Source organism: Colletotrichum lupini, chromosome 3 (assembly GCF_023278565.1).
Source record: "Colletotrichum lupini chromosome 3, complete sequence".
Taxonomy (NCBI): domain Eukaryota; kingdom Fungi; phylum Ascomycota; class Sordariomycetes; order Glomerellales; family Glomerellaceae; genus Colletotrichum; species Colletotrichum lupini.
In genome coordinates, this window is record NC_064676.1 from 4,655,023 (window position 1) to 4,679,327 (window position 24,305).

Here is a 24,305-nt window from a genome sequence, read left to right on the forward strand (position 1 = left end):
TCTCTCACCTTCCACGCCCCGTCGGCGGAGATACGGCAGTGCCACTATTCTTAACCATGTCGGGCTTCGTCTCCTCGCCCACCGCCCTGCACCCCGCCCTCAGTAATCCGAATCCGCTTCCGCCGCCAGCGCCATTGTCACTGCAACAGCACCAGCCGTCCGCGTTGCCGTCCTCGTCGCCCTCTTCCGACCCCCATGGAGTTAAAACCTCGCTTTCCGACCGCCCCAAAAGCTCCAGCGCCAGTGTCAGCACCACTACCGTCCACGACCGACCTCTCTCTTCTTCCGCCTCCACCTCCAACTCCGTCTCCCATTTACACTCGCACACACACTCGCACTCTCTGTCACTGCATTGCAATGCTGCTGGTCCGGTAGCAGAGGAGGAACCCTACGCTGGCGCCCAAGCCGGATTTCCCGCTACAGCTGCTGCAACACAAAACCCCTCGTCCTCGATAAGAAGAAGCTCCCTATCAATAACCTCTACCGCCGCCTATCCCGAACTGCTCCCGCCTCCTCTTTCCAAGTCCACCAACGCCAACGCCAGCGCTGCCGCCCATTCTCCCAAGGGCCATCGTCGCGCACCTTCCCACGAAGTTCCCCGCCAGACTATTATGAAAGCCTTGGCTTCGGTTGTTCGCAGAAATAAACCCGAAGCCCTCTCACTTACCGGCATGTTGTCCCAGCAAGGCGGTTGCGACAACCGCCCCGCCACTTCTTCGTCCCAGAAGCTGGCCGACGCCTTGAATGAGCTGGCCAACCGGAGCATGACCCCCACCACCGCCCTACCCTCCTTGCAGTCCCCCTGCTTCTATCACAACCGATTCGATGATGCCGTCAACATCGACAAGGTTCTTGAGGAGATCAAGAATGACGACTGCATGTCACACTCTAGGCTCGTGCAGACAGCCACCGGCGTCCGCGAGGTGTCCAAGCAGTTGCAACGTCGCCCCATCAAGCGCGCTGTTCGCAATGTCATGATTGTCACCAAAGCTCGCGATAACCAGCTCGTCTACCTGACCCGCGAGCTCGCTACCTGGTTGCTTCGTACGCCGAGGTACGGTGCCGACGTTGGCGTCAACGTCTATGTGGACGCCAAGCTGCGCAACTCTCGACGCTTCGATGCCAATGGCATTGTTGCAGAGAATCCTGCGTACCAGGACATGCTCAAGTACTGGACGCCTGATTTATGCTGGAGCCAACCTGAGAAGTTCGACCTAGTCCTTACCCTCGGCGGCGATGGAACCGTTCTCTTCACGTCATGGCTTTTTCAGCGCATCGTGCCCCCCGTCTTGTCCTTCAGTCTGGGCAGTCTCGGCTTCTTAACGAGCTTCGAATTTGAAAAGTACACGCAGCACTTGGACCGGATCATGGGTGACGAGGGCATGCGTGTCAACTTGCGTATGCGCTTCACCTGCACTGTCTACCGTGACGGCACTCTTGGCCAAGAGGCGGAGGAAGGAGAGCAATTCGAGGTTCTCAACGAACTTGTCATCGATCGCGGCCCATCCCCATACGTTTCGAACTTGGAACTCTACGGCGATGACGAGCTCCTCACTGTCGTGCAGGCCGACGGCTGCATTTTCTCCACACCGACAGGATCAACTGCTTATTCTCTTTCGGCCGGAGGTTCCTTGGTACACCCCGACATCCCGGCTATTCTCCTGACACCCATCTGCCCGCATACCCTCTCATTCCGCCCGATGGTTCTCTCTGACACGATGCTCCTCCGCGTGTCGGTGCCGCGTAATTCGCGCGCAACGGCGTACTGCGCCTTTGATGGCAAGGGTCGTGTCGAGTTGAAGCAAGGAGACTACGTCACCATCACTGCCTCACAATACCCATTCCCTACAGTTGTCCGAACACAGACGGAGTGGTTCGACAGCGTTTCCCGCACTCTTCGCTGGAACACGCGCGCCGCAACGCAAAAGGGCTTCGACCCCTCTGCTGGCGGCAGCCTCTGCCCATCTGAGGACGGCAAGGATGAAGATCCGGAGTGGGACATCGACACTGACTCGGCCTGCTACGCTAGTGAGGACGGGAGTATCAGTGCGAGTCCCTTGAGAAGGCAGATGAGTCTGCTGGGCATGTGATTAACGGCCGTTTGTTTATTCGTTAGAGACAGAGCATCATGATTCCCAACTTTCTTCAAAACCACAAAACAGGCATCTCGGCTACGCAAAGCAGCACGCTCTGTTCTGTTCGACTATTCTGCACTACACCTTCGCATTTCTCCCCACTAGCGAGGAGGGTGGGCTAGACTAAGATGCTTTGGCATCTTTTATTTGTTTGTTTCATAGACTTGAGCGATTTCGCAAGGCATAAGAAAGACAGGAACGCATGGGACGCACACTGCTGTGTGTGCGTGAATGGAAAGACTGAGACCTGACATGCTCGAATGAGCAGTGTTGTCCAACGTCACCAGAAGACGAGGGAGATAATACCGGTATTGGCACTGGCACGGTATATACTTGCATGAGGTAGCTGTTGTGTGCGCAGGCCAACGCACCCGCCCTCCTCTCAACTTGAAGGAAGAGAGGGGAAGAGGATGTCGATCCTCTTGCGACCAGCGAATACATAGTCTCAAGAGAGAGAAAGAGAGATAGAAACAAAGAGAGTGAGATAAAAATCTCACCAGCATCTGCGGTTGGTGGTAGATCCGACCCGCAGGTGTGGTCACGTACCAAACAGCTTTTGCCACGAATATGAACCTAGATCCCTTCAGCCCTGTGCCTGACTCGAAGTCACCTCTTTTCATGTATTCCTCCCAAACAAAGAGCGTATGTAATCTTGACATTCTGCAACAGTAAACATGAGGTCTGTTTCTGGATGAGCATGAACATCTGGGTTATCGTATTAGAGCATTGAGAATCCATACCTATCTATGGAGACAACAATAAGATGGCACCTTGGTTTACACCCTTGTTCACACAGCGTCACACAGACACCAATTAACACTACTCGGTGATCCGAAGCCAAAGAGACACATCAGTTATGTTGTTAGTTTTTTTTTTGTGTTTCATTGCTCTTTTAATGACTTGCTTCGTCGTGGCGCCCTACAGGCTTGGCCAGAACATAAACATTGCACATGTATAACCGACTTTGCAGAGCCACATCTACAACCAAATCCCAAGACGCCATTTGCTTGTTATAATTCCAAGCCCCAACACAACACCAACACATGAGGATAAAGACGGTACTCCTTCAACTGATACGCAGTGCGACATTAGAGAGCGAGAGCTGGGTTCCATCATGTCGGTCATGGCTCCTGCAAGAGACGACAGAAGTATAGAACCTTCGCAAGCGATAGATAGGATGACCGGCACATCCATCTCTGAATTTGCCGGGCTTCCAGCCATGCTTACTGTGTCTTCCTGTGTCGCAACTCGCTTGACGATGGGGCCACTGCCCATGTTGTTGGACTTGCATCTGTCCGTTGCTACCACGGAGCCGACTGAGTGTCCACAAGGGGGCACAACATAGACACTCACTTTTTGTGTAGATTACTCCCGACGAGAGTGTGAAGCCGCCAACCTCCACGCCAAGTTTCTATCGCCAGGCACCTTGGCTAAGAGATAACAGACCTGCGATGCAATCCATGTCGCCCTTCTTGCTTGGGCTCACATCGCCGCCGCGCATGAAACTCTCCACCTCGTCTGCGCCCTTTGTTGTAGGCGAGCTTGAGCTCTGCTTATCCTCGAATATGGTGACATATTTTCCGGATCCTCGGCATCCCATAGCGGGCATCGTTCTGGCCCGGCTGCTGCTGAATATAGCAGGCCCGGGATGGTCCTGTAAAGTACGACCTGTTCGTCTCGCATTGTTCTGGCTGTCAACGGTAGCCGGCAAAGGTCTTCGGTCATTAACTGGCGGCAACCGACGCATGTTGCCTTGGTTCTCAGGTGTCCAATTCTCCTTATCAGAATCACCCGATGGAGATATCAGCATGTCCACCTTGACCTTGTCACCCAGGCCTTTCTCTTCACCTGGTTGAGATACGGACTCCTCGCTATCAGTGAATGATGTTTGCATTCTAGCCATGCTGGAAGATGTGCGACAGAGCTTAGGCTTCTTAGCCTGTTGAGGTCGAGAAGCCGGCCTACTTGCAGGACAGTTCCGTTTGGAGCTGTTGTTCTGAAGAACGCCGCTGGTTGAGCGGAGAAGACTGATGGCAGCGACAGCAGAGCCATTGGACTCATCTTCAGCTTGCGTCGTGAGCTCGTCACGAGTATCAGCATCACAGCACAGCTCCCAAGCGTGGGCGTCACGAGATCTGCCTCGTCCTAGTGCCGGTGGCAGCGAGTCAGTGAGGGCTGTTATGGGTGGTAGAGTCACGCTAGGGAGGGCACTGTGACTGCGCTGGAGTGGTCGAGCTATTCTGGGCTGAGGCAAGGCTGCCAAATCCGAGAATAGCTTCGTAGGCTGAAAGCGAGGGGGTGAGTTCTCATTAGAGACAAGCTCAGCTTTGCCTTCGAGCGAAAGCGACAATCGCACCTGCGACTGTTGCGACGATTGCGGAGAGGGCAGGGTTGGTGATCCATGTGCAGGCGGTGAGCAAGACGCAGGTGTATATAGATCGGATCTGCATGATATATTAGCTAAACGACGGTCCACGATGAACTGAACGAGACATACTTGGGGGTTTCGTCAATGCTGCGGTTGAGCGTTGAAGGGGTTGAAAAGGCACTTGCTGCGTTCCAATGAGACGATGTGAAGAACCCAACAGAGTTTGAAAAAGAGGATGACCCTGTTGAGTGAGGCTGAGACGAGGAAGCCGTGACTTGGGATAATGGCGTCTCCAAAACCGTCGTCTCAGGACCGCCACTTAAAATGGACGGTGTTGCGTGTTGAGGCTGTTCATCCGCCTCGTCTCCGCGCACTTGTATAGCCTTGACCGGAGTCTCCGCAGGCACGACAGCGTTGATGGGAGCTGTTTCTGCCACTGGCGATGCTTGTTCTTCCGGCAGGGAAGAGGTGTAGGCAACTGGATCCGAAGAGAGTATCTGCATACCACCGTACCGGAGGGCAGCGATCTCCTGAGCGGAGAGGGGCCGCGACTTGCGCCTGTCATTCTGTCGACGATTTTGGAACCATATCTACACGCTCGCAATCAGCACCAAGCGCGACCGTTGTCGTACCGGCAATGTTATCAAATACCTGGACCTCCTTTTCGTTGAGAGAGACGCGCTTCACTATGTCTAGGCGTGCTGCCTTGTCTGGTTTCGGGTTCGCAACATAGGCAGCCTCAAGTATCGACTTGTCTTTGGCACTACAGTGATCAAACAAGAGTCAGTGGCTGCAGCACAAGAACGCGTAGCAATTGGGGCCAAGAACAATGACATACGCAGTTCTCTTCCTCTTTCCCTTTGGGTGACGCTCAGAGTCGGGATTTGACACCTCGGTCTTGACAGACGAAGAAGGCGCGAAGTCGGGGGTTTCTGTCCCAGTTGCAAGAGGCTGTCTGGTAGGAGTCTGCGCGGGTTGATCTGTCCGGAAGGAGGATTCGCGTGGAGAGGGGGAAGAAGAGGACTGCGGTGCTCCAACCAAGGCTTGAGAGGAGATGTCGGAGACAGACATGGCGGCGGTCGAGGCTATGAGTAGTAAACGACAGTCATGATCTGGGGTCGGTACAACTGAACGAGGAGTCGCGAGCCGGGGGCGATGATAGAGAGCGTGCACTCAAGGAAGATTGGACGAGACACGGGACAGGCGTGACAATAAAGTGAATTGAAGATAATTGTAGGACTGCAGGCAAACCAAAGTTGGGAGGAGAGTAAAGTAAAGAGGAAGAATGACGAAGAGAGGCTTCCAGGAACGGACGAGGTGGGGAAGCGAGAGTGTCGAGACACACGAGGCGCGGTTATTCGTCGCAATTAAGGTCAGGTACGGTCCAGGTGAGTTGTGGTGCCTTCCACTTGGGTTTTGGTGTTGAACACGGCGCGTCTGAGAACCCCAACTAGGGAAAGGCACTTACACGCTAGAGACGTGGATAGTGGAGTTGCAGATACCCGGCCAGGGTACCGTAGGTACTGAGCTTGGTCAGAATACCGGCTCAGTGCAGTGATATAAAAGTCTTTCTGAAATTCATGTTGAGCAAGTATTTATAAAAAAGAGGTGAGATTTCGCTGCAGATTCAAGAAAACTCGTACTGACGCGTAATACTCATCGTATTTGGTCGTGAGTGTGATGTGAAGTATTTGAGTGAGTAGCAAGTGATAATCATCTACCAAGTACAGTATCACTAAGCCTACCAGGTCAGGTACCGCACAACAGCGCGATCGCGGCACGGATCCGCAGACCCACCAAGTCACCTCCACGTCTGTTTTTGTGTGATTTACCACCTTACGAATAGCTCGCAGCAATGTTTGCGCTCGAGCATCAGGCGCGGCATACTTCCATCTACATTTTATAGGCCTCATATTCCATGGCCGGACGAATGCGGCGCAGACAGTCTGTAAGCCAATCCAAGTACACATTCATCTGAATTGAGCAATGTCGTTCGCAAGACATAGCCAATACATGCACGTACTTCAGCACATGGCTTCATGTTCACTGACCCAAAGGTCCGTTGTTCCTTGCTTACTTAAAATCAAGTCTACGCGCTCAATGTAGGTACCTAGCTTCTGCAAATTAGTGTCATAAGGTAAGGTACGAATAGCCTACGCATAAAAGGCTTGGACCAGTCACGTCGCGCGTCTGTTTTCAATTGGGAAATAAAACAAAAACAGTCTACTTTCCATCACCAGGGGCTACATACACCGACAAGATTGAAGACAGACCCTAAAAATACCTAACACCTTAATCATTTGCGGTCCGCATGAAAATTACAAGCACGCATCGAACTCTGCTAGTCTTACCGTTGACGACCTGACCGATGGACATCCCTTAGTCCACTCGCTCTCTCATCTTACCTCCACACCTCTCCTCCTCATTTTCTGGACTTAGCGTGCTTTTGGTCTGGCGCCTCGCCTGATGAACAACGCGCGTATGCATACAAGTCTGCCTCTCGCGCCGTATAAGCTGTTCGTGACATACTGGATAAGAAGCCCATAAGGCCGAATGTGTGAATCGTATCCAAAAAGCGAAGTCGAGATTGGTCATGTGCTGCATTCTGAGATACCACTCTTCGTCATTTTTACATGCCACCACGCGCGTGCAAAACACCCCGGTTCGACCTGAATTCGATACTATGCTTCCGTTAGCGGTAGAACGCGAAGGGCAACTGGTCGTCGCTTGTGCGTGGTATTTGACCCCAGACCATCCCTCCTCCGTGTACCCACCCTGCCGCATCTGACCGAGTCTGCTCGGGGACCATGGAGCCTGGCGCGAATGCGAATTGAGGCATGAAGGCTGGAACAATATACGTACACACTTGATTGAGTACGGAAAACCTTTGTTCTCCGTCATATACCAATTAACGCCCACCTTGCCCTCCCACCTCGAAATACAGCAGACCCAGTGACGCGCGTGGCAGTTGGCACGTAAGCCGCACTCAGCAAAAGAATCTCCATTAGAATCCATGTCCTCCTAAGTCCCGCTAGCAACTCTCGGTTCTTCCGTCAGACACCAAAGTTCCGTACTATCATAGATTAACACCCAGCCACCTCCCCGACAAACAGACAACCAGACGCGTCGCTGGATCCCGAGTATTTAACACACCAGCACTTCTGTCACTGGTCAACCAAAATCGCGTTCAAAGAAGCGAACAGTGGGTATGCACTGACTTTGACAGAGTACACGGTATCGTGTACATCCAGAGGTGGTTGGTGACCATCAGAGACGGCCCCGGACCCTTGAAAACACATACCGGAATCTGGTACAAAAATAGTGCTTGCGGCCACAATACAGACCCATTTGTGCAAATGCTCAGGCTCCTCTCAATTCGAATTTCAGCTGCTAAGTTATTCGGTACAGCTACCTGCCTTGCGATTATGTCTCCAACAACTGAATTGTGTTTGCCGAAAGCTCAACCTACAAGGGCTTCCATAGAAGTTCTTTGTTTCTATACTGCATTCAAGAATACCAACTTTGGAATATATTACACAGGATGAGTAACCGTTCCCACCTCTCACCGACACTCATCGAAAGGCAAAGCAATATTCTGGGGTCTGGGCCCTGGACTTTCCATTTAGGTACTTCATTCGGTCTCACTCGCAACCTGGGTCCGTCACATTATCGTCAAAGGTACTACTTACTTTTGTGCTACTTATGCACCTTTCGAGATATCTGGAACCCACTTATTATCTCTCACTCAGAACATGATGTGACGTAGCGTGGTTGAGTTGCATGATGTGGTCCTGACGAGACTATGTTGTTGACCGTTTCTCTACCTGCCTTTGCGGTCCTTCTTCTCTCTCATTGTCTGTCTGCGTGTCTGTCTGTCTGTCTGTCTCCCCAATCATGCCTAGCTAACCATTGAATTGCTATCTAATTAAGTGCATTGCGCTGTCTGTCGAGGTACGGATACGCATAGTAGAGAAGAGGACGAGCGAACCCGAGACACCTTGGTGGAAATGTAAGGACTCAGTGTTCATCTTGTAAGGCGTCAAACTACTCAAAGTATGCTGGTCGTCTCGCAGCAAGTGTAAAACCCTCCATCCAGCTCCGAGTCTACCATACGAACCGGCCGTGCCGTCTTCTACCATAATGACCGTGACCAGCTATTGCCGGTCTGCGCCAGAGAATTTCGGTTCACGACGTCCTTTCAACCGTTCCACCGCGTTGGGATCATGTCCATGCCGCGTCTCTATCTTTACAAGTCTTCGTCCGAAAGCTCACCGGGCAGAGGCATGTTGGCGGCCTCGTCCATCTCCTTGCGGTACTGCTCGAGGAGCTGGGCGTCGACCTGAGCGGTGGGGGGGGCGAGAGCCGGTGCAGCAACGAATTCCTGTGGAGCAATTAGCATGAAAATTTTGGAGGCAGAGACCGGTGCAGAAGATCGTTCGGGAGCATACCAAAGCGGGGTTGCCGACAAGCTTACGTGCAAGCCAGAGGAAAGGCTTCTCGAAGTTGTAGTTGGACTTGGCAGAGATATCGTAGTACTGAAGGTTCTTCTTGCGGTGGAAGGTAATGGTCTTGGCCTTGACCTTGCGCTCCTTCACGTCGACCTTGTTACCGCAGAGAACGATGGGGATGTTCTCGCAAACACGAACGAGATCGCCTAGATGATCCTTGTTAGTTGGGCTAGTCGTTTAGGGTCAAAGACATAGATTCGAGTCATGCCGATCCAATGGGTGCCACGTACGGTGCCAGTTGGGGACGTTCTTGTATGTGATACGGGAAGTGACATCGAACATGATGATACCGCACTGGCCGTTGATGTAGTAACCATCACGGAGACCACCGAACTTCTCCTGGCCGGCGGTATCCCAAACATCGAACTGAATCTGACCAAAGTTCTGCGCGCGCTGAGTTAGAGACCGGCGACCGATGCTATAGGGGAACCAAGCCGATGGGAGGTACTTACCGTGCTGAAACCCAGAGGGTGGACTTCGACACCAAGAGTGGCCATGTACTTCTTCTCGAACTCACCAGTCAAGTGACGCTTGACGAAAGTGGTCTACAACGTTACACACTGTTAGCAACGCGATAAAATGGAGGGGGGAAGTGGAAGGGAATGCTATCGGCTGAAGTCGAGGGGTCGATGTTGACGAAGAGGGCAAACGATGCTGTCGGGCGCAACCTCGATAAGGGCCATGGGGGACGAGGGAGTATTAGAATCACCTTTCCGGTACCGCCATCACCGACAAGAACGAGCTTGAAGGTAGGAGTCTGCTGAGTTTCGGCCATGTTTGCTATCGGTGAAGGAATCGGATCGGTGCGAGTTAATTGTAAACAAGCGGGGCTGATCGCGAGGTTAGCAGCTGGCGCAAAGCGAAAGAAGGCAAACAAATGGAGAGATTCGTCGACGTGAAGGCGCAAACCAGCGTCGGCAAGGGCGCGGAGTAGATGAATTCGTACCGGAGAGAGGGATGGGTAGTGGGCTGTAAACTTTTCGACGAGCGGAAATCGTCACCGACTGATCGACTTTAGGGGGGGGTTATGTTTTTGAGGATGGCGGGGGAGCTTGCAAGGAAGCCGTACTTCTTAAGCGAAAAATTCAGTCAGGCAGGCCAACGAAGTCGGGTAGGCACGATTGGGCTAGGCAAGGGTCACGTGCGTCGCTGTCTCGTCATAGTGGGGTTCCCTTTCAATGGGCGACGGCAAGTACGTCTCTTTCCATTCGTTCTTTCCTCCGGGCCGCTTCCATTTGGGTGACTGGATATTTCCTTGCCTCCTTCAGCAACAAGTTGGGTTCCATTGCTTCGGGCACTTGAAGATTAAAAACCTTCGCCGGCAGATCGCTCTCATCAAGAACCCCAAGGTAAGAAATTTCACACAGTTTGGCGGCGAATGCATACTTGACGCGCTCGACAACTCTCATGCTCGTATCATGGAAACTACCAAAATAATTTTCGAGGTCCGCTTTTCCGTCACTGCTTACCTTAGGCGTGGGCGGTCAATCCAGACATAGTACCTAGGTACGGCACCTTTGTTAGCCATCCATTGACATTCTTCTTTCTCACCAGAACATGCAATCATTATCTCAAAAGTAAGTAGTGCCAACATCATCCTCCGCCACACATCTCACAAAACCCCTTAAACATTCGACACAGGCAGCTGTCCCATCAGGCCGCGACTTGCTTTGTAATCCAACTACCACTTTGCCTGTTCCTAATCGCTGCCTGTCCAGCCATGGCAATTATCTGCCTAATGGTTCATCTAATGACCGCAGCCGATGGCTTACACCAGGTACCTAGTCATGCTAGTGAATCCAGAAGTATGCCGAGCCACGTGGAGTCGAAGCGGCCTTCCGGCCAGTTAATTCTATCTTTCGGGCACCCAAGGCATTAGTGACTCTCACTGATCGTTCTCAACAGCGCGCAGCCGTGTACTTTTCGGAATGAATCTTCGTGTCTTATGTCAGTGAAGTTGTCGCGAAACATGTCGGCCTACTGTACATACGGCGATATCAGATCCTTGTTTGGTCGCTGCAGCTGAAGCAGTATATTCCTCTCTCACAAAGGTAGGATGTGACAGCCCAGCAAACCTCTGCCACCCCAGTTACGTCTCGGAGTGAGTGTTACGTGCAGCTCCTCCCGCGCCCCTTGGCTGGGTCGAGATATCCTGACTAGAACAGGTCGCTTTGTCTGGTTAATGTCATATCCACACGAGCGTCGGGCAATAGTCAACTTACACCTTCATTCCCTTGCACGCATTCGGCCACCTTCTTGAGATTGTCGTGGTTTGAGCTGTTGACGTAGCCAAATATGCGAATTTGGTCATTCGGCTTTAGGCCAGCTAACTCAGCTGGGCTTCCCGGAACCACAGCGTTGACCTTTGCGAATGGCTCCTCCAGCGGCTGAGATGCTGAATGATCTGCCAGGGTGTTGTTGGCACCCCCGGAGAGCGGAACTTCGGGTTTCTCCTCTTCTTGCAAGCTGGCAAAGTGCTCATGGAGTTGTTTCTCAACCATGGCCATGAGCTCCTTGTAGTCATTGCGGAGGTGGATGATGCGGGCTCTGGTAGTACGCACTATTACAATCAGCAGGGTACTAGATCTCTGCCACCAGAGGAGAAACACCTTGAGCAATATCGAGATCGGCTCTTGGAAAGCCGTCTTGAGTTGTGAGAGGTGTGTTCATGTCAACCCCGTGCTGGCTCACCAATCAGCTGAATACTCGCTTCTCCATGTTCGTCTCCGAACACTGGAGCGGGGGGTCTTGAAATCACAAACAGAGTCGAGGACTGCACCCAAAGCTTTCAATTCAGCCTCCATGTTTTCTTTCTTGTTCTGTAGCTCGGCAAAAGAGAGGCGACCAAGGTCACCGTTCCTCGACGTATTGCTGGCTGGGCCCGAGGGCACGGTTGGAGCGTGTATGTTGTCCATCCTGAGGGGCAATCCCATAGCTGACCGGACGGACCGATAGAAATGCGAGGGGGCTTAAGTGCGATGAAGAGTCGGTTTCTGACTTCTTGCAGCGATGGCAGACGACTTCGTTCATGTGCCCAGTATTTGAGCTGGAATTGATGTTGGTGGACCTCAACTTCACCCCTCTATGTTGGGGTATTGCATCGACATAGAAGACATCCAATTGTGAGCCCCGCGCCCCAAATCCTTGGGCAGCGTCATGGGGACCTGCCTACGTAGCTACCTACCTTAGCCGGGTATCGCAGGTGCTTAGGTACCTGAAGAAGGTGCCTGTCCAGCCTTAGATTCATTGGGCCGTGCCTGCCTTAGGTATCTTGAGTGCTAGGGTAGGTACCCAGCATTGTGACTCCATGCGCTGACTAACTCACAAGACCTGATGGAGCCTAGAATCACTGCTGGTACCTGAGGCACAAGAAGCGGTCTAACTGGAACCCCGACGCGTCCATTCAGCGACCCGATACAGAGCTCTTAGTTCAACCCCAGCCAGCTCCCGATCTCCTGCTAGACTGTCCTTGTATCGACGTCACAGTTCCATTTCTTCTTCCTCCATCCTCTTACCCCGTCCGCTCTCTGCCTCTCCGATCATCATGGCGACCGGCGTCGACGCAAAGCTCCTAAAGTCCACCAAATTCCCTGCGGAATTCAATCAAAAGGTTGACATGCAAAAGGTCAACCTTCAGGTGATGAAAAAGCATGAGCCTCGCCTTCCATTGTCATTCAATTGCTAACTGATCTCTTTCAGGTGGATAGCCAGCAAAATTTCCGACATCCTGGGAAGCGAAGATGACGTTGTTATCGAGCTTTGTTTCAATCTGATCGAAGGGCCCCGATTTGTCAGTATTGTCTGCCTCGGCCGATTCTCGCGATTATCTTCTGACTTTCCTCCAGCCAGACATTAAAGCTTTACAAATACAACTTACGGGCTTCTTGGACAAGGACACGGCGCCATTCTGCAGGGAACTATGGAAATTGTTCTTGAGTGCCCAAACAAGCCCTCAGGGTGTGCCCAAAGAACTTCTAGAGGCCAAGAAGCTAGAGTTGATACAAGAAAAGGTACGTATCAATCTTCATCCACAGCCAAGGACAGTCACTGACATAGACCAGATGGAAGCCGATCGCGCTGCAGACGAGGCACGACGCCGCCGAGGCGATATCGACAGGCGTCAACAAGATGGCCCGGCACCGAGAGATAGGGATCGCAGTGAACGCGGACGCGGCCGCGGCGGCGGTGGAGACATGCGGCGTGGTCGCAACAGTGACAGGGACTACGACCAAAGAGGTAGACACGGAGGACGGTTTGGTAGCAACAGGTCGCGCTCACCGGCTGCGAGGAACCGTGATCAGAGGGACAGAGGCTCGTTCCGTGGGTCCACTAGAGACAGCTATGTCCCAAGGAATCGCGGTCTCGATAGCCGAGTATCTGGCCGTCGTCGCAACGACACGCGCTCTCCGTCTCCGGCATCCGCCACCTCACGGTCGCGCAGCCCCGATCGCAAGCGGGATTTTAGTCGTGGCTCGCCCCCGGCCCCCGCCCGACGAACTCGTCGAGAACGCAGCGTATCCAGCCCCAGGGCTACGAGAAATCGATCGGCGTCGCCGAGAAGAAGCCAGGGGAAGTATCGCGAATCACGAAGGAAAAGGAGATCTTCACGAAGCCCTTCGACGCCCTCAACATCGCCTGATAAACGGGCGGCTGCAAAGCGCCGTAGATACTCCTCTTCACGGAGTCGTTCGCCAGGTCGTGAGAGACGATCCCGCAGTAGAAGCTCGAACTCAGCATCGTCTCGAAGTTCTAGATCACGCAGCCGTAGCTCTACGCGTCGAACCTCTCGGGGACGTGCAAGTCCGAGATCTCGAAGCAGTCCCCGACATCGCCACGATAGTAGCGTCTCTCGCTCTCCGGATCCCAGCGCTCGCAGAGCAACAGCCGATGATATTAACGAGACTGATCGCGAGAGCAGGAGAGGCCAAGGAGAGGGAGAGGGTGAGGCAAAAGGAAGCCGGAGACGCAACTCATAGCCTCGCTCATGGAGATCGGCTGATGACTCTAAGAGGTGACTTCCAAACTTTGCACAACTTTAAACAGGCCGATTCCTGCGTCACAAGACGATAGGTGGGTGGCGATTCTTGGAACGAGATCCGACAACTCAAACAGGTCTGGCTAATCTGATACTGGCACTATGCAGACACAACGTTGCCAGGTCTTCCAGCAGCGTTGGCGAAGGCAGAAGATCACGGGAGAATGATAAAAAACAAGAGACGCTAAGCTCGCATTTCGCCTCATTTACAAACGGCTAAGGCTAATCGTCTAAGAAGTTTTGCTGCATACCTTACACAAACATACGAGCTCGCTGGTCAAGGGGGTTGAGGGCCCAAGGCGAAGCCATTCGCTCAATTTGGTACGTTGACTGTATCTTCTCGAGTCCCATAGACATAAGGCACCTAAGGGATTCTGCCTACCTCTTCCGTGATGGCTGTTTACACAGCTCGGTCTCTACCACCTTGCATTTCTTTTGTCCTACAAAGTACCAAGAATGGCACGATACAGTCATGGTTATAATTCGCTATCCCGTTTTTTACCATCACCGTTGCTGTTTGATCCAAAGTCAAGTACGGCCTTGAAGAGGGGGAAAATTACCAGACTTAAGTCGGCGATGACCACACATTCGTAAGCTAGATAGCCATGATCTTCCCAATTAAACTAGTCCCCAATCTTAAAACAGATTTCCCTCCTACATTCCAGACGTAGGAATTGGATACGATGCATTGGCAACACTAGGTACTAAGTGCCTGTGACATCAGCCTTTCGTTCGTGGTGAGGACGTTGATCTGTAGCCAAGCTAAACGCCAGGTTCACTTCCGATACTCAGTCGTTGACCGTATGCACCGTTTCCCGATGCGCAAGAGCGAATACAGCCGTCACGAACATCATCTACATTAGAAGGTGAAATCTTATGGAAAAACTGGAATTCCGCATCTTGGCAAACTCATATAACTACCTTCGCGGAGGTACCTACTCACGTCAAAATACGGTGGGAGAGCCAAGGTACCTTGAGGCTTGAGCACGATCCGACTGGGTACCTACCTAGGTAGGTAGGTCTCCACTCGTCCATGAACGGCGCCCTGTAGCTCCGTGGCTCCGAGCTAGCATTGGAAACTACCTTAATGCATGGAGGTACAACTCAACATTTAACCACCACTTCAATCCATTTCATCGGCCATTCCAACTTCCTTCCTCTGCGTCCCGTCACGTCGGTCAGCCGCCCATCGCTCTTTCCCAAAATCATGTTACGGGAACTGAACGAGTAGCGGTGGCATTGTTTCTTCTTACCCCCAAGCGTATGTGTCCGCTCACGCCTAACGTTCCTCGTTTGGAGTGATCTCCAGGGAAAGAACTGTGGGTCTGGAGGCTCCTGTGTTCCCGACGTTCATTACTACTCTCAGACTGTATGAGGGCCATCTCAGTATCATATTTCTCTTAATCCCACGAAACCTTGGGTTCTCATAGGTGTGAGGGCCATATTTCCATCCGGCAGGCGGCTTTTGAGTCGGGTCCGAGACGCAACGAATTGACAGTAGATCATTCGTTGTGTGACCTTCAAGCTATCACGATTTTCAGATCTGACAAGTGTACAAGCTCTCCAATCTCTCCCAAGCTCTTTCTACTCTACCTTTCACAGTTGCTATTGGCAATCTAACCCATCACACCTTTCCTGTTCTATCTTGCGTTCTGGCCGAGGTATCTCATCCCTAAGAGAGGCTGCAATGGAGCTTTCCTCGTTGCCTCACAGTCCAACTGAAGACGATGGCAAAACTGCTTCATCTCAGGCTGGTGCACCTTCAGACGATGTGAAGTTCTTCACACCAAGGAACGATTGTCTCTCTAATGTCAATACGTTCGGCCCAGCCGCCATGAGCTTGCAGGGTCAGTCGAGCAGGGACAACAAACGAAAGGCTGCTCAGAGCATTGTGGAAGTCAGTGATACTAGTCAAGACCTAGGCACATCCAAGAGGCTGAAGCTTGAGGCTATGAGGACCAAGTCGCCTCAGTTGCCTGGGGATAGATCACTTCTTCCCTCTGGAATATGGCATCGAGTTTTCGCATTTCTCCCCCCTAGGAGCTTGGGTACCTTGCTACGAGTTAACAAGCTTTTCAACGGGTATCTTGATTCTCACTCCGCTTTCGACAACACTGCTCTTTACCCGGAAAATGCGAGTCTCTTCAAGCCAATGAAACCAGATACAGTCTGGCAGCAGTCAAGGAGATTGCACCATCCCAGAATGCCCTCTCCGCTGGGGAATCGTACTGAACTCGATATGTGGCGGCTATGCTGCACCAAAATCTGTCAATATTGCGGTGTTACAAATTCGATTGATCAACAACAAGAGAATGCTGATCCCTGGCGTCCAGGGCTTGGAGTGTATGGTCTGGCAACTGTATTTGCATTTGGCGTCACCTGTTGCGGTCCCTGTCTTTTGAAACATTCTGTGAAGGTCTGTTTGCTGCTTGAATCTCGTCATCTTTCGTCTACAAACTAAACGTTCCATAGGAGATCGACCTGTTACTTTCTTCCACAACCCCATCATCCCTCATCCCAGCACTCGCCTCTGTCTTCGTCACACCCGAACTGCAGGCCATTCCATCGAGCACCTTGGAAACCAACGTGGGCGATAACAAGCTGGAGACTACAAAATTATACTCAACCTCCAGCATCACTGCCGCCAAGGAACAGCTAAACGTGGTTCAGAGCCTTGGGACAGCAGCTGTCGAAGAGTGGCTCAAGGGACTAGGCGCCCAGGGTAAAGAACACAGAATTGATGCATCACGATGGGAGAAGTGGGCAGCGGCTGGCGGTCTGGCGCAAATGTGCCGGAGCGTGCAAACTATGGGAAACGGGAGTATTGATGAACTGGCGCAAGACCAAGATCACAAACCACGAAAGTCCCCTCAAACTTCTTTAGAGGACCGAGATTCCGAAGGCCGCAGTAGGTCAGATAAGACCCACGAAGAGGCTGCCGCGCGGAAGGCATTACGGCGTGCTGAAATCGAGCGGCGCGCAATGTTACTCGACCCTCCTCTGCCACCCAACGTTGTTGTCCACATGCCTTCTTTTCAAGCAGCCATACAAATCACGGCCGCCTTGGACGAGAATGCGTGGAATACGCTGAAGCCCAAATTGCTGTCTCAACGAGCCGATGCCGAGAGGAATATCAACAGGGGTCTTACTGAATCTCGGAGCTCCAGCATTGAAACGAAGGTCGAGACAACAAGAGAAGTGACAGATCAAGACTGGGACGATATCCAAGGTCCGGTACGAGCGCGAATGTCAAAATATGCCGACGAGATCATCCGCGGTAGCTGGAATAAGGGTCGCAAAGTCAACAAGGAGAATAGCCCACGTTTTGCAGCGGGGGTCCTCCTATCCGTGCGGTCAAGATTCTACGCCGATGTTGCGAAAGACGCTGCGGATGCTATCGCAGCAGGGCGGCAGCCTGTTGTTGATCCCCAAGGTGGCCCCTTTACACAGAAGCTCACTCTGGAGAACATGAAGTGGGTGTTTGATATGAAGATCAAACAGCATACCGAGTCGTATAGGAAAGAGTTGTTTCTTTGCAATGGTTGCGAAAGTCATAGGCTCTACGGATTTGAGGGGGTCATACAACACTATGCCGCAAAGCATACCAAGGCCCTCAGTCTCGGCAACATTGTTGTTCACTGGAGAGCCGAATGGCCAGAGCAGCCCATCTTCAAACCCAACGGCCGATCGACCAAAGGTTCTCAGCAAGCCGCAGGAAAGGGAACCGCCCAAGGTCATGCGGCAACAGGACCCCGGCCACCTCAAGGTCATGATACTCTTAGTCGGAGTGGCAGTCTCCTACCTAGCCCTGTGCACCGTTTTCCTTCTGACCAAGTTCCGCCCCTTTCCTATCACGCACCACAAGCTGCCCCGTACAATCCGTTACCAACATACAGTACGGATACCAGCATACCGCGTGCGCCCTACCTACCGCCGAACTTTGGGCCGTCTGGAGCCCCCCAATTTTATCCTGTGGCATCTCCTAGCTTTGGACCCATACTCTCTGGCCCACAAGAGCAACCTCCGAACATGCTAGGAGCACCATATACTGGCCAACCGCATAGCACTCTTCCACATCAAGGCAATCCTCAGCCACCGTCTGCTACACCTCAAGGAATGCCCTTTGCGTCATCGTACACCACTCAGTTGGAAAACTTGGCTCGGATAGCGAGAGACATTTGGAACTCGCTTAGCACAACCAGGGACTTACCTGGGCCTTTGAGAGTATACATCACTATACACCATGTGGTCAAACGTTTCTGGCACAAATTTGGCGAGCCTCCCTTGTTGCGGATGTTTAACGATGGCTTATCAAACAACAAGGCTATGCGTCCAGTTCGCAATATCAACGGACTGAGGTGCAGATCCTGTACATTGGGTCTAGGGCCACCAGTCAATCCAGAACGCACCATGTTCTCGCTCCCGCAGCTCGTCAATCACTTCGAAAACCAGCATATCGGATTGCAGCAGGTCGGGCACAGGAGTGGGCCAGGCCTCGATTGGACACAAGATATGATCCTTATGCCGGATGTATCAGAAATTCCTGACTTGAAAGCCATTATTGGCGGCAAGGGACACAAGTTCAACATAGTCAATGAAGCAGTCCCCTGGGTCTTCAATAAGCCCAACGGACCCACACAACAATCTGGGGCCGCATGGCCTTTAGGTGGGATGGTACGGCCCAGCGATTCAGATCGAACCACGGATGATACTTGGCACACCTATGCCACGCATGCAGATGCTTCCAGTCATGAACGCAACCCCTGGCATGGTCCTGAAGCCATTCGAGAATCAGCGATCGTGGGTCAAGCGCAACAACGCCGAGACACGCAGCCGTCAACGGAAGATTATAATCGAAGATCCGCAGCGCCCCCGTATAAGCCACTGGTCACTCCTCATGAAGCACACGAACCAGGACGCATCCTTCGGGTCTCAAACATTGACTCTTGCCGACAAAGCTCTTGGGGCGCTTCTCCGACAGAATTTGATCGAGAGGGCCGCACCATTTACTTTGACAGTGGGCATTCTGCAGGTGGCTACAAAACGGATCATTACATGCCGTCAGGCTACTTCCCAAACCGTACTTCAGCATTGCCCGACGAAAATCGCCATGGGTACCGTGAGCAAAGTCGAGCCCCTGATCGAGTCCTGGTCGAACCTCGGTATGGGCATGGTAGTAGATACCCCGAAGGGGAGGAAGAGAGAGTCAATCGTACGTTGGATCAGTCGAGGTTGGTTCGGTCACGCCAATTACTCGACCGAGAGCAACTGTTACCGCAGGACACAAGGCCTGGCCCAGCAAGATATGCCCCGGTAATTCCTCATTCTTCAAGGGCTGCTGAGCTGGATTCTACACGTTCATCAGCGGGGGATCCCGATGACTTTAGCTTGACTGCTGCTCTCGAGTCGCATCTTGCTCAAGATCGCGACGCGCTGGCTCGGGTACCCAAGGCTGGGCTGCTGGAGCGCGAGGTAGTTCGTCAAGAGCGCCGATCCACAGCGCGCGACGGCCTCCCATCGGACTTTCCCAATTACGCTGAACAAGGACACATGGAAGTAGAAGTTTTCGATGACGCTCGCCATGGACACTCCACGCAATACATGGCAGAATCGCATGGATCCCGTCACACCGGACATGCTTCTGAGGTGTCGACGTACTACCACAGCCCAGCGGTCCCTCAAAATTCAGGTCGGAGCAGCGACAATCGCAGCACAACGCGCTACGCGAGCGCGACTCGCCCTCAGTCTGCAGGTTACGAGGAGACTTATGAGATTGTGCACGTACGAGATGCAGAGGGAGAGTACATCGTTCGTCGGCCGATTCTACGAGAGCGAGAAACGCATCGGGTTTTGTACGAGGGTGACACTCATCACCATCAGAACAGAGGCTCATACTCACACCGTAGTCACGATGCTCTGTACGGCTCGATGGACCAGACTCCTATTCCTGGCGAGCGGCGAGATGCTTTCTAAATGCACGAAGCTTGCACTGCAGGAGCCCAATTCATGATTGCTCCATCATCGTTTGCAGAATATGACTCAAACAACCCAGCGTCCATGTCAGATCCCGGCGCTAAAAGACCATCAGAGTACTAGCCAGACAATGTACCTCTTTAATGGGATAGGAATAGCATAACACAGTAGTCAAATGCAGCCGAATAGCACCATGCTCTACTTATTTTCCTCGTACCCAAATCTGTTTTTGTTTCACGAAAACCGAGCATCAAGCCTGACTCCATGTGATTGCAACGGATAAATGGGCAAAGAATGCTTATACAGGAGGCGAATCTCTCAAGGTCGGCATTCACATTCTCTGGGTGCATTATAATATACCCATAGCTGAATATTAGTCTGACTTTATTGAAGTTGAGGATCTTCTATTACACACTTCTTCGACACAAAAAGGTACATGATAGGCACCCAGCAGACTGAGATGAGGTACAGCACAACGATTATGGCATCGTTTCTCAGACATCCAAGAGCCTTTTCCATCGGAAACGCCCCCTAACGAGACCTCGCCTTTTATCCGCCTGACAACCCCGAGAGTGTATATCCGTGTGCGCAACACACACTGAGGTAGGAAGTGGGGAAGAAAGTGAGAGAAAAGGAGGTAGGAAGAGGCAGAGAGATACAGAGAGATAGAGAGGGCGTTAATGCAAACATGTGGCGCCAGTTTCGCCATGTCTGTTTCTTCTTTTCCAACACGTATCTATAACACTTCACCAATGATCTTGGCCGCCTCCCTGTACGTCTGGAGCAGCTTCTCGCACTTCTCACGCTCCTTCTTGACACCGTCATCTTCGTACAGAAGCTCCTCAAACAGCGCCTCCTTGTAAAGCTCGCTGACAAGTCGGTTCTGGACTACATCCTTGCAGTGGTTCACCAACAGGTGCATGACAGCCTTGGGAACTTGATCCGCAATCGACTCGCGCACGATGTTGAAGTAGGAAGAGATAAGTGCTCGGATAAGCTCTGTCTCCATGGCTTCTCGTTCTGTCATGGCTGGCTCGCCACTAGCCGTACCCTGGAGATTGTATTAATAATCATCAATGAGAGAAAAGGAAGAGAGAAACCTACGAAGAGGGAGCCGTAATCTATGGATTGCTGGGGCTTGCCAAATTCCAGCTCGTCCCGGGACGAAGCTTGTGCTGGGGCACGCAAAGCCACTTTGTCTTCAGCTCGCCGGATGCTCTGTGAAAATGTGGGCTCAGAGCTCTGGCTAACGTGCCGAGCGATGGAGGAGTTGGGCGATGATGCTGCTCCAATCGCCGAAGCACCATCCTTGCCGAAGAAGTAGGTCAAGAAAGAGTCGCGCGCGCCGCCCAGGCCCTTATCATTGAATCTTGACGGAGAAGCTGATCTTGCTCCGTTGAGCGCCGCATTCAGACCGGTAGTGCCGTTCTCCCGTACGCCGGGTGACAAGCTGCGCGCGCCCTTAGTTGCCTGCTTCCGAAGAGAATTCGATTCGGCCTTTTCGATGACAGCCGGCTCTTCCTCCTCGCCCTCCGGGCCTTCGGTGCCATTAGCGCCCAACTCCTTGAGACGCCTCTTCTCCCGTCTTTCTCGTTCTTCCTGAATCAAACGCTTTCGCTCCCTCTCCTGTTTATTGCTCACAACGTGACTCATGGCAGCGGCAGCACCCAGGAAGTTGGGATGGTTAGTGTTGATGTACGCTCTTTGGATCGAAATCAAAGACTCGACATAACCGGAGGTCGGCCCTAAGCGTTCTCGCAGCAAGTCTGACACGACCTCAATCAGCTTAGCTTGCAGTCTCGGGTATCGAGACAGTTCAGTTGAGCCGCAGGTGTGACAAATCTTGATGAGCTCCTCGTAAACAAGCTCTACACATCGCTGACTAGGAATTTCGAGAAGCTTGATCTGAGGCTTGACGAGAAGGTCAAAGGCCATTTCGGGTACGAATAGACTGGGACGGGGACCGGTGGAATTGCGAATGGCTGTTCTAATATCAAGGGCCGAAAGATTCGAAGTCGGGTCGATGGATTCTAGGGACATGCCAAAGACGGAGTTGAAGATGTAGTAGATACGAGCGCCGCCGCAGAGCTCCTTAGTCGATATTTCAGTCGACGTACCGTCAATGGATGAGATGAATGATGTGGCAAAGCGTGTCATTTGCTGCAAGATGAGGGATCCACGGTGCTCCTTGCCGCTAAAGTGCATATCGCCATAGCTTGCCAGTTCCTGTTGAGTCTGTCCCATGAGAGTGTTAAGGCGAGCTTTGATATCCGGCATGCGCTCGCGAATGTGAGCCATCAGAGTCGTATTCAGCGTCTTGGCCAGGTATTGAGTGCCGCATCGACTAGCAATGTTCCGGTAGGCGGGGTGGTGCCTGAAGAACTCAGATTCGGCCTTGAGAGCCTCCTCCATGGGTTTGGCGCCCTGAATGTCCTGCTGAGAGCGGTTGACAACACCGATGAACCCAAGTTTCAAAGGGTACACGCGGCCAGATAGGATATCCAATGCGTTCGTACCATGATCCATGAGGTCCACCTTGGTAAGCACGCCAATCGTCCTCCTACCAAGAGGGTCGACATGTCGTGCGAGTTTAAGAGCCTCCGAGTTCACAATATCAACATTGGCAGGAGATACGGCAAGGACGATACTGTTCGGCTTGGCGATGTACTCGGAGATCAGGTTCCGCGTCTGCTTTTCGATGTCTGTAGGTTGATCGCCAATAGGAACCTAAGAGCTTGTGTTAGAGTATGCCAGGCGTTTGACGCTGAGCACTGAAGAAGGCAAGCATGGTGGCATACCTTTGTGAGGCCGGGAAGATCAACAAGTGTCAGGTTGAGCACATGTGGCGAGTAGATCTTGAGGTTAATGGGCTGTCTGTTGATGCCCTTGTTGTTGCCCGCCACTCGTGCTGTTTCGTTCTCGATCTCGCGCTTTACATCCGAAAAGTCGTTGAAGCGGCGGTTTGGGATATGGTGGAACTCGGCCCATTCGGATCGTCTGGCAAGGTCGGGAGACCTGTAGGGGTCGGAGGAAGGGTCGAGGGCACTCTCGTCCTCAGATACGTTGATGAGTTGTAGGATCAGGGGTCGTCGAGTACAAATGCCACTGCCGCGGGGCAGGAAGTCACGACCGACAATGTTTTCGAGGACGGAGGATTTTCCGGCTGACTGCGAACCAACTACGACCTGCTCAAATGTTAGCGATTGGACGTCTAGACAGCTCATGCACCATGACTAGACGACGTACAATTTGGGGGAGATCGAGCGAGTCACTGCCAATAGTATTGAAGACCAGGTCTTGCAATTTGTTGACAGTGCCGAGAAGGTCGTCTCCGAGGGACGCCATGGTGATTGGGTGACGCTAGGAGGTAGAAACTCCCACAAAATCGGGTTGGAAGAGGTGGTGGTGGTGAGGAGTGAAGCACCCGTGGATGTCGAGGAGAGCTTCGAGAGGCGAAATAGTGGAAGCTCCTTCACACGGCGAAAGGCCAGGCCGAACGGGGAGTCTGCAGCGCAGGGCGACGCAAAACAAGGCAGGGCACCTAGTGCAGGTGAAGGGAGCAAGCGCAGGCTCGTCGGGAGTGATCGGCTGCCTCTAGAGGTTGAGGGCGAGGCAGAAGATGAAGAAACTACAAAATTAAGAACGAAGCCCCTTCAGGCGAGATGGAATTTTTGGGCGAAGGGGGGCTTTGCTCGAGCCGATGCGCGTAGATGCTCTCCGGCGTGTCGTTCAATTTCGAGAATTCATGCGCGATCCACCATGTCGCCTACGCAGAAGGCTCCAACAAACGACAAGGCACGTAATGCTTAGCTTGGTACAGTGGAGGAGATGGTTCCTAGTATTAGCTAATACACATCCATGGATCCGCTAGTCCCTGACACCTCAGGCTCGGTTACATCACTATCAGTACCTACCTTACTCTGTATGAGCCAGCATATTCCAAAATAAGCTAATTCAGAGGGTGAGGAAAACAATTATTGCGGTGAGGCTTTTCCCAAGAAGATGAAGAGAAAGATATCTTCCATAACCTTTCCCCCCCTTCTATCGCGAAGAGGCTTTGGGTTTTTTTTGGTCTTTTCTTCCTCCCTGAATTTGTATGCAGGTAGCCGGCGGTTCCATCGGTGCGCGCACTGGCGAGTGTTCAAAAGTAAGAACGGATGCATCAACGAAAGTTTCCTCTCTGCCGGAATCTTCCAGTAGCAACACCAGATGTAAGAGAAGACCTACCTATTGGATTTTGATTCTGTGGTTTGTACCTATTCGTACGCCTTCGCCCCTCAGCTACC

General features: G+C 52.4%; 6 protein-coding genes across 6 annotated transcripts; 3 read left to right on the top strand and 3 right to left on the bottom strand.

Annotated features, from left to right (window-relative positions):
• Positions 1–56: 56 nt before the first annotated feature.
• On the top strand, positions 57–2,090 carry CLUP02_06162 (ATP-NAD kinase; the record flags this gene model as incomplete). Its single annotated transcript, XM_049285165.1, has 1 exon — positions 57–2,090. The coding sequence occupies one exon, from the start codon at positions 57–59 to the stop codon at positions 2,088–2,090; it is 2,034 nt and encodes a 677-aa protein (XP_049142308.1).
• A 1,111-nt stretch (positions 2,091–3,201) lies between these two features.
• CLUP02_06163 (homeobox domain-containing protein) lies at positions 3,202–5,574 on the bottom strand (the record flags this gene model as incomplete). Its single annotated transcript, XM_049285166.1, has 6 exons — positions 3,202–3,237; positions 3,363–3,451; positions 3,582–4,579; positions 4,633–5,069; positions 5,155–5,266; positions 5,342–5,574. The coding sequence occupies 6 exons, from the start codon at positions 5,572–5,574 to the stop codon at positions 3,202–3,204; spliced, it is 1,905 nt and encodes a 634-aa protein (XP_049142309.1).
• Positions 5,575–7,195: 1,621 nt separating this feature from the next.
• Positions 7,196–12,169, bottom strand: CLUP02_06164 (GTP-binding nuclear protein GSP1/Ran; the record flags this gene model as incomplete). The annotated part of the gene is made up of 25 exons (XM_049285167.1): positions 7,196–7,317; positions 7,389–7,524; positions 7,602–7,664; positions 7,722–7,873; positions 8,070–8,155; positions 8,249–8,351; positions 8,465–8,561; positions 8,617–8,668; positions 8,754–8,884; positions 8,952–9,157; positions 9,242–9,395; positions 9,464–9,556; positions 9,721–9,987; positions 10,153–10,273; positions 10,377–10,415; positions 10,481–10,557; positions 10,628–10,721; positions 10,784–10,846; positions 10,901–10,945; positions 11,059–11,186; positions 11,264–11,571; positions 11,621–11,656; positions 11,703–11,758; positions 11,866–12,057; positions 12,117–12,169. The coding sequence occupies 25 exons, from the start codon at positions 12,167–12,169 to the stop codon at positions 7,196–7,198; spliced, it is 2,874 nt and encodes a 957-aa protein (XP_049142310.1).
• A 386-nt stretch (positions 12,170–12,555) lies between these two features.
• Positions 12,556–14,081, top strand: CLUP02_06165 (PWI domain-containing protein; the record flags this gene model as incomplete). Its single annotated transcript, XM_049285168.1, has 4 exons — positions 12,556–12,680; positions 12,711–12,801; positions 12,857–13,021; positions 13,080–14,081. 4 exons carry the CDS (start codon positions 12,556–12,558, stop codon positions 14,079–14,081), a joined length of 1,383 nt encoding a protein of 460 aa, XP_049142311.1.
• A 357-nt stretch (positions 14,082–14,438) lies between these two features.
• CLUP02_06166 (uncharacterized protein) lies at positions 14,439–20,019 on the top strand (the record flags this gene model as incomplete). Its single annotated transcript, XM_049285169.1, has 11 exons — positions 14,439–14,515; positions 14,771–14,847; positions 14,910–15,014; positions 15,098–15,307; positions 15,423–15,520; positions 15,606–15,707; positions 15,797–16,462; positions 16,519–18,720; positions 18,785–19,258; positions 19,327–19,854; positions 19,927–20,019. The coding sequence occupies 11 exons, from the start codon at positions 14,439–14,441 to the stop codon at positions 20,017–20,019; spliced, it is 4,632 nt and encodes a 1,543-aa protein (XP_049142312.1).
• A 384-nt stretch (positions 20,020–20,403) lies between these two features.
• Positions 20,404–23,364, bottom strand: CLUP02_06167 (dynamin central region; the record flags this gene model as incomplete). Its single annotated transcript, XM_049285170.1, has 5 exons — positions 20,404–20,474; positions 20,770–21,070; positions 21,124–22,746; positions 22,818–23,204; positions 23,266–23,364. 5 exons carry the CDS (start codon positions 23,362–23,364, stop codon positions 20,404–20,406), a joined length of 2,481 nt encoding a protein of 826 aa, XP_049142313.1.
• Positions 23,365–24,305: the final 941 nt, after the last annotated feature.